Below are 15,672 nucleotides of genomic sequence, written 5' to 3' on the forward strand. Positions count from 1 at the left end.
TTTAAATATCAATATATGCATGTCTATCAAACGGCGGTTTAGTTTTTAAGATCGATTTGTTTATGGGTGTATTTGTCTATTAGACTTGTTTTATTGAATAGTTCGCATTGAATGTATGAATACACTAGGTTATCTGAACTGTGGTGAATTTCAACAATTATTTGTTGTAACCTGACCATACCAATAAAATCATGCGGGGTAAACGAAACCCATTTTCGATCAATAGTTCTGACATTGAATTGTCTATACTGAACTATTTGAGATCGTATCAAATACATATTTATTCAGAGATTTTATACACACATGAGAATGTTTGCGTCCCATTGTATCTTATTTTAATACCGCGCAATCTTATCATATACTTGTAATAAATTAAAGATCTTAACTTTAATAAAAACTTCGAAGTGAAAGTTATCTTAGTACAAACTTGAACCGCTTGTAAAAATCGGGATATAAAGTATTATATATGAACATGGATATGGTAAAATGAAGAAAGTAAGTAAACTTTTGTAGGCGGGTTGTTTTTGCAATTATGGGCTCATAGACACACAGTACGGGAAAAAAATATATATACTGCCATTCTTGGATTTTATTCTTCAAATCGTGTGAGGCATGTCCAGGTCTCAACGATACTTAAAATATGGGAACAAGAACTAAAGGACAATCCAAGATCAGTTTTATAACATACATTAGAGTTGGCAAGACTTGTACCAGACGGCAATCATAAAACCGATTTGTAGATATCTGAAAATAGTTATGAATTATAAAGTATATAACCAAAAAGGTGTTGTTATTTTAATATAATCATTTCTTTGACTTAAATGAGTGAATGGCGATCTGGGATCTAAATAATTAGTTAATCAAGGGGAAGCACACTAGATAGAAGTTATTATATCGACATTATACAAACAAGTTTGACGGCCTACAATTCAAATACCTTGATAAAGTACACCGCTCATGAGATCATTAAAGGATATGTCAACTAAGATGAAACTGATAAGCCTTTGGTCACATACTTCTTCTTAGATATTGTTTGGTTTAGCGGATAATTGCTAGACTTTTATATACTGAACAAATGGCAATGTTTAAACAGCGCGGTAAACGGATACTTCTTAAATGTTTAAACTATTTGCATGACCCCAAAATCTAAATTTATGGGCAATGGTAGGCAAAAATGGATATCACAAAATATAAAAATGCATTATATAATTGTTAAACCCGAGTCATTTTCTTCAGGGGTTTTAATTAGATGTAGTTTTGGCATGGATGCTCTAACGTTTTGAAATCACTAGCTAAAAGCAATATCTATACACGGCTAAATTGTTCATTTGTTTTACTGTTGATAAGACAAAAGAGCAGGACAAATACAGAGTGGCTTTGTTTCAGAACAATAGGCATTCGGAGCTCCTCGGCCATTTTTTCAAAAACAACCTCGGATGTATATGGACGGTTTACATACTTAAAAAGTGGTACGTTTAAGTCCGCTGCAAATAGATCGCGTAGTAATCTTATTTAGTAGTTAAAATTTATGACTTAACTCTTGGGAATCGTAATTATGTTTGAAATAATACACTTCACTGGCAATCAATTTAAACTGAGAGCAATGAATACAACTCTTAAACACTACATTTAATTAATGCTTTTATTCAAAAAAAATACGGACTACTTCAACAGATATACCGGCATACATCCGAGGTTGTTTTTGAAAAAATGGCCGAGGAGTTCCGAATGAACAATAGGAAGTCGCGTAATCCCACAATAAACAGGACACCAGAAGGAAACGCTTTCAATTATAGGTCGTACAAACAATAATGCGGTTCCAGTGACTTGACTTTATGGACTGTTTACGCGAGGAATATCTTGATTTGGCACTGGCAGACATTTTGGCAGAGTATTCTGATGTAAATTAATCATTAAGGCATTCTTGTATTACATCGTTTACAATATACACCCCTGAGTTTGATATTAATACATGCTATGCACATTTCATCATAATATGGTCTAGTCCCCCGTTGACAACCACAACATAAACTTGTAAAGACCTAACGAGTGATTAGTTTTGTAATATAAAATCAATGATACTTGGTCGAGATCAGAGAAAAACTGTGTTTAGTCAACACCTTTGTTATGTTCGCAATGACAATATATACATGGGTAACAAAGCATTCATTGATTAAGTCAGTTTTACGTTGAATTTGGTTTGTTTTAATTTTAGTGGAGAAATAACGTGACATGTTTGATTGAAAGTAGATAGCATTAAGTGTATGAGAATTGAAATAACAATGAAGGTAAGCCTTTTCTTGTGAATTCTCACCTATCAGTAAAGTCAACTAAGTAACAAAGTATCAAATGATCCATATAAAGCGATATATGTGTATTATGGTTGTTGTTTTTAATCAATGTATAAATGACGATAATAATATTACAAAAAAGTGTCTGTTTGCCTTTCGTAGTTTACAAGTAATGGTTACTTCATCCTATATCTTGCGATACTGCCCTCGCCCCAAACAAACGTCGTCCTTACACAAATACACACACAAATACACACACAACACACACTGATGGTGTATACTGATATACAACATGTATTATTATAACTCGTTGATATTCAAATTGTGCACAATGTAGACACATGTTATTAAAATGGTCTAAGTTCAATGAAAACTAATATAGAATTAAAAAAAAACATGTTAAGTGTCATTCAACACACAAATGTTATTTTATTAGGCATGTTGTTTTTGTCCATTGTGACTTCTCAGTATAACATAATGCACACACATTGGGCAGTCACTCTTATAGTTTTGAATACAGAGTTAAGGCGCTTCATAGATTTAATGGCATCAACAACTCTTTTTCTTAATTCTATTTAATAAAATTAATTCACTTTTTATAAAGTGTATTTACGAATAGTTTTTGCATATTCGAAATATGATCGTTACATCATTTAAAAATAGGTTTAGGTGAAATTTCAGATATAAATTATGATTCGTATTAATGATGAATTTATTAAATAATATAAAGTTTCTTTTTTCATTGCGCTTGCATGATCAAGGATCGGATAACTTTAGATTGTAGTCCAACTTGATATTGTGTGAACTGAATGGCATCATATTGAAACCCACTTCAAGAGAAACTACTGGTTTTATTTTGATAGCACTCCACATATACTGATGGAGTAACAGTGCATAACCGAGAGAGAATTTGTTCAAAGGGTAACCACTGAATCAATTGCTTTTATTGTTCAGACACAACATGTCGAATTATATTTGTATCGATAGCATCGGATATCATACCAGTATACCGTATGGTGGCTACCCATCGTATCAATTAGCTTCAACGCCAGAATAATTGCTGCTTCGAGTACATGAAAGACAACAAGAATTGCTGTATCAAAGGCTAAAAAGCCAACAAGAATTGCTGCATCAAGGGGATGGAAAACAACATGAATTGCTGTATCAAGGGGATGGAAGACAACATGAATTGTTGCATCAAGGGGATGGAAGACAACAAGAATTGCTGTATCAAGGGGTTGGAATACAATGTGAATCGCTGTATCAGGGGGATGGAGGACAACGTGAATCGCTGTATCAAGGGGATGGAGGACAACGTGAATCGCTGTATCAAAGGGGATGGAGGACAACATGCATTGCTGTATCAAGGGGATGGAATACAACGCGAATCGCTGTATCAAAGGGGTTGGAATACAACGTGAATCGCTGTATCAAAGGGGATGGAGGACAACATGCATTGCTGTATCAAGGGGATGGAATACAACAAGAATTGCTGTATCAAAGGGGATGGAGGACACCATGAATTACTGTATCAAAGGGGATGGAGGACACCATGAATTACTGTATCAAAGGGGATGGAGGACACCATGAATTACTGTATCAAGGGTATGGAAGATAACAAGAATTTCTGTATCAAAGGTGATGGGGGACAACATTAATTACTGTATCAAGGGGTTGGAGGACGACATGAATTACTGTATCAAGGGTATGGAAGATAACAAGAGTTGCTGTATCAAAGGGGATTGAGGACAACACGAATTGCTGTATCAAAAAGGATGGGGGACAACTAGATTTGCTGATAAAAAGGATAAAAGACAACAGCAATTGCTGTATCAAAGGGATGGAAGACAACATGAATTACTGTATCAAGGGGCAGGAGGACAGCATGAATTGCTGTATCAAAGGGGATGGAAAATAACAAGAATTGCTGTATCAAATGCGATGGAAGACAACATGAATTACTGTATCAAGGGGAAGGAGGACAACATGAATTGCTGTATAAAAGCGGATGGAAGATAACAATAATTGCTGTATCAAAGAGGATGGAGGACAGCATGAATTGCTGTATCAAGAGGATGGAAGACAATATAAATTACTGTATCAAGGGGATGTAAGACAATATAAATTGCTGTATCAAATAGTCAAAATACAACATAACTCACTGTAACAAGGGGATGGATGACAACATGAATTGCTGTATGAAGGGGATGGAAGACAGCATGAATTGCTGCATCAAGGGAATGGAGGACAACATGAATTGCTGCATCAGGTGAATGGAGAACAACATGCATTACTGCCACAAGGGGATGGTTGCTGCATCAAGGGGATGGAGGACAACATGCATTACTGCCACAAGGGGATGGTTGCTGCATCAAGGGGATGGTGGACAACATAAATTGAGTTCTGCATCAAGGGTATTGAGGACAACATAAATTGTTGCATCAAGGGGATGGAGGACACCTTTTATAACTGCGTCAAGGGAGTAAAGGAAAACAACAATTGCTGCATCAATGTGATGGAGGACGACAATTATAGCTGCATCAAGGGGATGGAGGACAGCAATAATTGCTGCATCAAGAGGATGGAAGACAACATGCATTACTGCCGCAAGGGATGAATGCTGCATCAAAGGGATTGAGGACAGCATGTCTTGTTGCATTAAGAGGATGGTTGCTGCATCAAGGTTACAAATGACAACAATAATTGCTGTCTCAGGGGGTGGAGGACAACATTAATTGTTGCATCAAGGGGATAGTAGACTTCATGTACAAGAAAAGAATTGCTGCATCAAGGGTAAAAACATCATGAATGGCTGCATCACAGAGATGAGGAACGATATGAAATGCGGCATCGTTGCAAAAGGGTTACAGACAACAGGAAATATTGCACCAAAGGGATAAAGTGCAATATGAATTGATGCATCAACTGGGTTGAAGACAACATCAAGTCACGTTGCATCAAGAGGGTGCATGCCAACATAAATTGCTTCGTCAAGGGAATAAAGGGCAACATAAATTGCTGCGTCAAGTGGTTTGGGACAACATAAATTGTTGCAGCAAGGAAAACAAGCATTGCTGTAACAAGGTGATAAAAACATCACGAATTCTTGCATTTAAGGGGTACCAGGCAACAGGAATTGTTGCATCAAGAGGCTGGTTGCTGCATAAAGGGGGTTCATTACAACATCAGTTGCTGCATCAAGGTAGTGAAGGACGACCGACATAAGTTTCTTTACCAAGGAAATGAATGACCACATAAATTGTTTGAAGGAGGAATCTTACTTCACTTCAATTTTAATCTTCTTCACAGATAACCAACTTGTCAAGTTTACCTCAAAAGTGTTTTTCTGTTACGAATACGATGATTCAAGTAATAAACTTTAAATTAATACAGTTAAGAATAAAAAAATACATTTCTCCTTGCCAATCAATCAATCAATCAATCAATCAATCAATCAATCAATCAATCAATCAATCAATCAATCAATCAATCAATTAATCAAAAAATAAATCTCCCACTCACTCATTTCTTCATTGATTTGTTTGTATATTATTTAATTAATGGAAATTTATTGTATTTTATTTTACTTTTACACTTGTATTTAATAAACACTCCAGAGTTTCGATGTTACCTTATAAATTGTAATTTTATTTGATTAATGCGCAAGATACCTAAAACGTCGATAGATAAGGAGCAAAGTTAACAACACGTCAATAAGTGTCACATATTTTCTTCTTATTGTAATCCAAATCAGAACATTATTCAAATGAGTGTTTTTATAAACGCATAAAACGAGAACTACCCTTTTATCATTTTTCACACGCATGTCAAGCAAACATAAGTACGTCTTGAGAATAAATTACGTGACATGCAAGCTTCAAGTGCATTATAGACAATTAATATTAACAGAAATCGATGGAGAAAAACAGACCGAGGTAATGCCTATTAACTCCTGTGTATTTTAACATACGGGCAACGGGTAATATCAATTGATCCTAATATTTTCAATACTTCTTCAACGGCAATTTCGATCCGGATAAAGGCCATTGTGCGGATCTGTGTGTGTTTAAAGTTATTTGCGCTTAAGAAATACCACCAAACTTGTTTAAGACATAAAGAGGATTTGTTATTTAAAAACGAACTTTGGAAGATTATATTTAAAGAATTTTACGGGAAAATGTATAGTGTTAGCATTTGTGTTATATTTACATTCGCATATTGCACTACGTGGTAAATTACTGAGCAACTCTTAATAGCGATAACGGACATACACAAACGGTTTTTATTACAGTAAGTTCTATTTAATATTTAACACGATTAAGTTTAGTATTAAATAACAAAAGTAAGATGACTTAAGTAAAAACGAAACAAGCCAACGAATTTTATTATAGGTGTTTTAATGTGTATATTTATTGTATTTGGTAATAGTTACCACACCCGCTACCCGAGCTATTGAAACTAAACACGAGCACAAAGCGCGACTTGTATAATATTTATAAATTTAGGCACTACTGACTTTATATTCAGTCAATTTAAGAAATGTAACACTCGCGTGCAAAGAACATGCATACCTTACAAAAAGATGGTACAAAAGGTATATTGATAACGTCGTTTATATTTCAAGAACATTTATCTTTGCAGGAATAAGTCATATTTAATACTAAGTATCATACACGATTATACTTTTGTTGGCCGAACATCTGACTTATTATGTCGATATTGATAAGCCAAATTTGATTTGGAAATAGCATCGTAGCTACGTACATAGTAATTCCGTTAAGTTATTTATACTTGTAATACAAACTATTAAATTACTTTTGTCTATTCAAACACTTCTCTATTATCAATCCTAGATCAATACTAACTTTTGAGACGACGAAGAACGTTTAACGAGGATTATATATTTTAGATAGAATGATAGATATTTATTAACCAATTAATATTTGTATGACCGAGGTTAATCATTTAACAACATGTACTTTTAGAAATTATTTTTAAGTTGTCAAAATATTCTACAATACTTTTCAGTTACATTATAGATTATATACTTGACGTGTTCACTTAATTCATGGCCATTTCTATGCAATTACAACATTTTTATTGTATATTTTCAGACCAAGCTTATTCAGCCTTCTGCGCCAGGATCCTTGTTTCCCCTTGCCCCTGTTCTAATATGGCGGCAAACACATTAACGTTTGTGACTCACGTCACGTCAGCTGGGTACCAGCATGGAGGTTGCCAGGCACAAACCCGTCGATAGACAGGCCACATTCGATACTGAAGCCCAGACAGGCAATCTCCAACTGCCTGTCATCGATACGAATGCCGATATAGTTTTAAAGACTAAAGGCAAAGACAAAGTCGTAAAAGACTACAACGCAAATACACACTACAATAAAAAACAGCCCGTGTCAGTGAAAGACAACGAGAACGTTAAAATTAAACAACACAGCTCTGAAAAACAGAAAGAAAGGAATAAAAAGCCAGTAACTGGAACTCAACTTGCGAATTCTAAACAAGAAAGCAAAGATTCAAAACGTCCAAATGTCTCAAACCCTACTGTTAAAACAGTAGCATCAACTAAAAAGGAAAACGATACAAAGGCGAACACCCGAGACAAAGACAATAAACTTCAGGCACAAAATCACAACAGTGATTCTAAACAAACTCAAGCAATTGCAATTTCAAAATCTTCATCACTCAGCAAAGCTATCGAAGCAAAGCTTGCGGCAAAGGAACAAGAAAAGAAAGGTGCTGAAAACGGGGTCAAATCAAGTACTGCAAATAGTACAACAGCCAAAACAGTTCCAACAAAAAGCAATGTTGCTGTAACGCAAAGAGTAGCGAAGAATGAACCTCTAACGAGCGTGCAAAAAATAGGAAAGGCTGATCAGACTGCTTCACAAAAGCCGATCAAGAGTGAAACTGATTCAAGCAAAGAGAAATACAAGGAAGGAAATTCCAGACCAGCAGAAAATCAGCAAGCTGCAGCAAAAGCTTCAGTCCTAAAAGGCATTAATAGGAAAAGAAGTACAAGCCCTGTCAAAAGGGACCCGATTTCAAAAAAGGAACTGAAAGTTGATAAGGACATTATTGTGAATGCTAACACAAAAGGTAAGGAACTTAAATCCCCCCGTGAAGTAAAAGAAAGGGAAAGTAATAAACATCCATCTGGGAGCAAGAGCCCACCAAAGGTTGAATCATCAGTTAAAAACCAAAACAGCCCGAAGAAAATCGAAAAGCAGGCAGATCAAATAGATATTGAAGATTCTAATAAGCCAACATCATTACCGACTACTTTGAATAGTGATAAAAAGACGGTTGGCAACGCAAAAAAAGAATCTCCAAGGAGATCTTTAGACAACGAAACATTTCATGTAAAAGTTGACGATAGCATAAATGAAAAGAAAAGCGATAATGTAAAGTCAGAGGTTAGATTATCTACTGATAGTGTAGGGTCGCTGAGTGAATCTCAGAAGCAAACGTACGTTTTATCCCCTTCACCAACAAAAGTTGGGTCTCATTACACAAGAACGAATCGTGTGTCCAATCCTGGTAGGCTCAGTCCTTCAAACGAATCAGTCGAACCAATAAAACTCGATATAAAGCCTGAAGCAGACCGCACGAAAATGAACGGCCGAGAAACGTACGAACACGTTTACGCAGAGAGAAACACATTACTTAAAGCTGAATATACGTATAAAAAGCGTATAAAACAGCTAGAAGACGAAGCAAATGGATTTTTAAGAGCCATTGAGGATCTGACGGCGGAGAATCGACAGCTTCGGGATCAACTTGAACAATTAGAAGGTGGTCTACATGTTCAAGGCAAAGGAGAGAATTTGGACAATGAAAAAATAGCTCGACTTGAACAGAAAAACGCAGAATTAGAGTTAAAAGTGACAAGTCTAGAAAATGCAAACAGACAAGACAATTCAGCAGCCGAAATAAGACAATTGAAGGAACAAATTGTTGAACTTCAATCGGATAACCAAAAGTCAAATGATGAAAACAAGCGTCTTAGGAGGGAAAGCGATGAAAATAATAAAATAATTTTAGCACTTGAAGCAGAAAAAACAACACTTACAAAAAATTCGAACGCATCTGTATCCGAAAAGCAAAATAATATGCACGATCTAAATAATGAACAAAAACAGACGAATAAAGCATTAAAGGAATACAAAGCCAAAGCTTTGTCAATGGAAAAGAAAGTTGACGCCCTTGAATATGAAAATAAAACATTGTCGGATTCGCTAGCACAGAAAAAGAACGAACTAGATGAAATGCTTGGGGTAATGAGAGATGAAAACAAATTTGACAATGAAATTAAAGATTTAAAAGCACAAGTTTTGAAACTAAACAAAGAAAAGCGGGAATTAGAAATGGTCAAAAACAAAGAAAACCGATTGCTCAATGAAAAAATACAAGACACCAAAACAGAACTAGATAATAAGACAACTGAATACGATGAAATGAAAATAAAATTTGATCAAATGGAAAAGGAAAATAAAAAGATAAAAAGTGAACTTGGTCCTACAAAGAGGGAAGTGGAAAGACTTCGACAGGAGATCGATAGGTTGAAGGCCGAAAATGAACAATTGAGAAAGGAACTAGATGAAACTAGAGTCAAGCATGGTAATCTTTTAAGCGAGACGAAAAGTGCAAATAAAGATATAATAGAGGCCAAAAACAATTTGGAAACGTTCAACAAAGACCTGCAATCGATTGTTTCTGACAAGGAAAGTCAAATAAGTAAGCTTATCCATCAACTTGACTCAATGAAAGAAGATCGAGATAATGAACGGAAGGCGCTAAAAGTTGAAAAGGAAAAATTAATTTCTGAAAGTCAGAAGGTCGAGCAGTATCAGATTGAAAATAAAAAGTTGGATTCTGATTTAAAACATGTCATGGAAAAGTTAGATGAATCCAAACTTAAAGAAAAACATTTGAATCTACAACTGGAAGACAGAGACTTCAAAGTTTCAAGTGTTGAGCAACAGGTTTTCGAGTTAAATGTTAAACTGGATAATCATTCAAAACGAATGAATGATTTAGACAGAGAAAAGAGGGAAATGGAAAAAGAAAAACGGGAATGGGATGTAAAGAAGGATAAAATCGACGATATTGAAGCAAGTAATAGAAGACTCATTGAGGAAAATAAGCGACTTAGAGGACAGTTAGAAATGTCAAGCTCCTTGACAGCTGACTTGGTGAAGCGTCCGACAGAGCAACCAAAAGATGAAAAGGGCATAGTTGAGGCGTGGGTTAATGAGAAAATACCATCTAACCAGCATGCTTTATATGTGCAAAAAGACAATCACAACAGAAAGCGTGTTCATCTTGTTAATCCGGACTTGCATAAAAAACGTCAGCCCTTCAGTAAGTCGAGTCCTAGTAAACCGTCTAGAAGGGTTGATCAAAGAAAGGTAGAATCTAAGTCGTCAAAATCCCCAAGTCGAAGTCTTGAAGACTTGAGAAAAGCATCTGACACCAGAACACCAGAGTCTGAGCACAGTCTTCCGGAATTGAACAAAGACATGCGTCTCACGGGCGGGTACGGGACTTATTCAGGGTACCGGGAAATACATGCTAATAGAATCAGGGCAGCGCATAAAAATGTGTACTGAATATGTGTAGTTGTGTTCACAAATGTGTTGCAAATGCGGTGCCACTTGTAGTTAAAGTGTTATGTATATGAGAAACAAGACACGGGAGGTCATGTTAGAGATATTTTTAAATATTGCGAAAGTGCTCTGTATATATCATATATGTGATTATTTCGATTAGATTGTCATTTGTTTGTTTCTACTTTATCTATACATTGTAATTATATTTGTATGACTGTTAGATAAACGTTTGAAAAAACACACACATTATTTCACAGTGTTGCTCAATATGTTCGCTATACAATAAAATTATACATAGAACATAGAACATGTTACTATAAACAAGAATTGCAAAATTAATCGTTATCTTAATTGCAATTTCCAGGCAAACTTGCTAAATTGATTGTATATGAAAGTAATCTGATGATGCAATGATATCTTTACTCAGACATGCCACGCCGAGTACGTTTGGCGAGAACCATGCTACAATTATAGTACCCGCCACCAACCATTATAACAATAAATCTCATGTTTGGTTCTTGTAGGTCTTTTATTAAGCCCGCCTTTTTCGACGGCTGCTTGTTGAAAGGAATGAAAGTGTTGTTTCTTCTCAATGTGCGTAATAACGTTCCCGAGGGTGAACCTGCTGTTGTTTTGTCCTTTCACGCTTCATTTGCGGTTATTTCAAGAAAAGGACAACGAGTATTAACCATTTCATGTCGGGTTGATTCTGCCACTTTACATGTATATCCGGGTACTCTGGTAACTGCTGATAAATGTCGATCGGGAATACGTGTCCAAAATATCTGCCCGTCCATGCCCTATGCCATGTTGTGTCTCGCTGCCGAATTATCACTGCCTTAGTGTGTACAGGAGCCATTGCGTCATTGTCTTCAGGCGCCGAATTCTCACTGACAAAATTTGCCGATCAGCCGAATTCTCACTGCCAAATTTTGCCCAGCAGCCGAATAATGACTGACATATTATGTCCAGCAGCGGATTTATCTCTGTCATATTGTATCAATCAACAGAATTTACAATCTTCTGTTAAGCAGTGGAATCCCACTGTCATATTGTGAAAAAGCACAAGGAGCAAAGATCAAAGCAAGCATCATGTCTGTTACGTACATATATACTTGCAGCTTACTATGAAACATAGAGTAAACTACCAAAATAACGCGTTCTGTGGAGAACTCGAGAACTTTGATGTTGACCACATTTATAAACATTTACTCTTTCATAAAGTTTATATTAGCTGTTTCTTTAATTCCTTTTCAAAGGCCAATTATTGCAGGATGTACTTCTATTCGTAAATAAGCAAAGTATGTGCATCGGATCTGATGGACATTAGTTCTTGGGCAATTATTTTGGACAAGGCGAATCATTTCTTAGGTAATACATTGGGACAAGGCAAACATGTTCTCAGGCAATGGTGTGGGACACGGCAACCCTGTTTTTGGACAATGAGGAGGGGGGCGGCAAACCTGTAATATCCTGAGGCAATGCGGTGGGACACGGCAAACCTGTAATATTCTGAGGCAATGCGGTGGGACACGGCAAACCTGTAATATTCTTAGGCAATGAGGTGGGGCACGGCAAACCTGTTCTGGAACAATGAGGTCGGGCACGGCAACCCTGATCTGGGACAATGAGGTGGGGCACGACAAATCTGTTCTGGGGCAATGAGGTGGGACACGGCAACCCTGTTCTTGGGCAATGAGGTAGGACACGACAAACCTGTTAAATCCTGTGGCAATGATGTGGTACAAGGCAAACCTGTATTATCCGGAGGCAATGAGGTGAGACACGGCAAACCTGTAATATACTGAGGCAATGCGGTGGGACAAGGCAACCCTGTTCTGGAACAATGAGGTGGGACACGGCAAACCTGTTCTAAGGCAATGATGTGGGACGCGGCAACCCTGTTCTGGGACAATGAGGTGGGGCGCGGCAAACCTGTTACTAGGCAATGATGTGGGACACGACAACCCTGTTCTGTGACAATGAGGTGGGACGCGGCAAACCTGTTAAATCCTGTGGTAATGATGTGGTACATGGCAAACCTGTACTATCCCGAGGCAATGAGGTGGGACGTGGCAAACCTGTTCTAGGGCAATGAGGTAGGCTGGGCTAACCTGTTCTGTTGCAATGAGGTGGGACAAGGCAAACCTGTATATCCGAGGCAATGAGGTGGGACAAGGCAAACCTGTATATCCGAGGCAATGAGGTGGGACAAGGCAAACCTGTATATCCGAGGCAATGAGGTGGGACAAGGCAAACCTGTATATCCGAGGCAATGAGGTGGGACAAGGCAAACCTGTATATCCGAGGCAATGAGGTGGGACAAGGCAAACCTGTATATCCGAGGCAATGAGGTGGGACAAGGCAAACCTGTATATCCGAGGCAATGAGGTGGGACAAGGCAAACCTGTTCTGAGGTAATAAGGTTGGACAATGCAAAGACGTGAGACAGTGGAAACTAGTTCTAAGGCAATGAGGTGGGATAAGGCAAACCTGTTATATCCTAAGGCAGTGAGGTTAAACAAGACAAAGATGTGAGACAGTGGAAACTAGTTCTAAGGCAATGAGGTGTGACGAGTCAAACCTGTTCTGAGGCAAACATTCTGGACAAGGCATACCTGTTCTAGGACAGTGAGGTGGGAGAAGGCAAACCTGTTCTATAGCATAGAGGTTGGACAATGCAAAGACGTGAGACAGTGGAAACTAGGTGCCACAATGTAAACTAGTTGGCAATGCTATGGGTCAATACGGACAAGTTGATATGCAATAACATAAGCTGTAGGAATGCAAAAAAAATCTGAGATAGAATGAAAGATGTTGGTTTATGAAGTGGCAGGTGTTATAATGCAAATGGGTAAATGAAAAGCAGTTGTGAAGCAATGAGGTAGAACTATGCAAACATAATGCAAAACAATTATTTGGTATTAATGTAGGAAAAGGAAACATTGTAATGGGCAAGTAAAGCCCTGATATACTAGTAGTATGCATTTAATATAATACTGATAAATATGCTTAGATATACAGGCACCAGCGATTCCATGCAGTGGATTATTCAATTTATGATCAAGTCCAGTAATAAAAGACTGTCCCAGTTGTAGACTGAAATTGTTTTCTCAACACTTTAGGGGTAATTATTATGTTACTAAACCGATTTCACATTAATAAAGTATTAGTCATAGAATTAAAAATGTTCCCATGAAACACATGGCAAGGAAAATAACTGAATTATATTCTGTAGCGCTGTTTCTTTTCAAATATCAAGGGGGAAAACTTTGATGACAATTTTATCACAGCAAATCGCTTTATTTCCCTTACGCAAAGGTCATGATATTCTACAATTTTTGGTCCATTTTCAGTGTAACTTATGTATAATACACTTCACCAAACAAAAATAGTGCGTGCGTATTTACAAACGTCAACGTCATGACGCGCATTTATTTGAAGTCAATGTACTACGTCTCTCGAGAAACGCCACTGCATTAAGGTTTTCATATGATAATGTTGTCATATCTTATCTTATTATTTTGTTGTCAACTGTAAAATAAAACAATATTGGTCTTTTACTACAAAAGGTTCATCATAAGTATAAAACTATTGATCCCTTGACGTTCGATTACATCCTCGGCACCCAATCATATTGTTTAAGTTATGAATACGCTGGGTGCCGAGGATGATTCAGCACCACAGACTTTAAGGTTCAATTTCATTCCCGTGACAAGAAGTTTATCAAATGTACCGGCATGTTAACGTTTATCTAACCATATTAATTTTGAGACACTTGTGTTTATATGGTTTTGAAAGATATCTCCATTTTTTTTTCGACAATTAGCTACAAAGTTGCTTTATTTGGGGGTATCGTCTAGACAGCGTCCATACCCAAGAACAGTTTACCTTCTGAATGGGTTTCCTGATGGTACGTGTACATGTACTGTTCCTGTGCTCATGAAATTATCAAAAATGCACTTGTCATTGGTCAACACATTTTGAAGAAAATACACTAGTTTCTACATATATTATGGTATTATTTGAGTCCATATTTTTTAAGGAGACGATACATATCTGTGCATTAAAAGATAGATAATGAATGTGGTGATATATCCTTAGCTATGTTTTGGGTCGGTAAATTAGTCAGCTGTCCGAAAAACAGTGACTTTTGAACATCAATTAATAATGAACTATGTTGGAACCATTTTATGCGATGCCGAAATAGCATTTACTGGTTAAAAACTGATGATATGCATTTTGAGGCAGAATGAATGCGAGATTTTTAGCTTATTTATCATGGCTTGTGAATCGTGAATTCATATTTAACAACCATACAGTGCTTTCGGCTGAACATCGGATCAATAGATAGTCTAAACTGGTTGTCTCAAATGTTGTCAGGAATACTGCGGATCCGATACGCTTATACATGTGAAACGTTCAGAGCAATACAGATTTAACAAAACTACATAATGAACGATGACGATAACAACGTTTTTAACTTTAACAAAGTTCTGAGAAATTGGCCTAATTGTCTTTTGCGATCGGGTTTTCGTCACACATAATTATTGTATTTTCGTAAGTTTCGTGGCAAAGCCTCGTTTGGTTACGGTTCTTTTCTTTGAAGTCGGTAGTGATATCGCCATTTACAGGAGTACCAAAAACAAATAGTCAACATTTTGTCAGTTCCGGCCACAGAAAGTAACGCAAGATTTATATCCTCCGCCGAATTGTGGGCGAACGCCGACTCAGAAGGACAAGAACATTGAAAA

General features: G+C 36.9%; 1 protein-coding gene across 3 annotated transcripts; it reads left to right on the top strand.

The window, feature by feature from the left end:
- The first annotated feature begins 271 nt into the window (after positions 1 to 271).
- On the top strand, positions 272 to 11,511 carry LOC128225257 (myosin-9-like). 3 transcript variants are annotated; one of them, XM_052935361.1, is made up of 2 exons: positions 272 to 495; positions 7,406 to 11,511. In XM_052935361.1, the coding sequence occupies exon 2, from the start codon at positions 7,520 to 7,522 to the stop codon at positions 10,916 to 10,918; it is 3,399 nt and encodes a 1,132-aa protein (XP_052791321.1). In that variant the 5' UTR covers positions 272 to 495; positions 7,406 to 7,519; the 3' UTR covers positions 10,919 to 11,511. The 3 variants fall into 3 exon arrangements, with proteins under 3 accessions (XP_052791321.1, XP_052791324.1, XP_052791322.1); XM_052935364.1 differs by lacking the exon at positions 272 to 495 and adding an exon at positions 2,083 to 2,288; XM_052935362.1 differs by lacking the exon at positions 272 to 495 and adding an exon at positions 6,331 to 6,581.
- The last annotated feature ends 4,161 nt before the right edge of the window (positions 11,512 to 15,672 follow it).

This window comes from Mya arenaria, chromosome 2 (genome assembly GCF_026914265.1).
Source record: "Mya arenaria isolate MELC-2E11 chromosome 2, ASM2691426v1".
Taxonomy (NCBI): Eukaryota; Metazoa; Mollusca; class Bivalvia; order Myida; family Myidae; genus Mya; species Mya arenaria.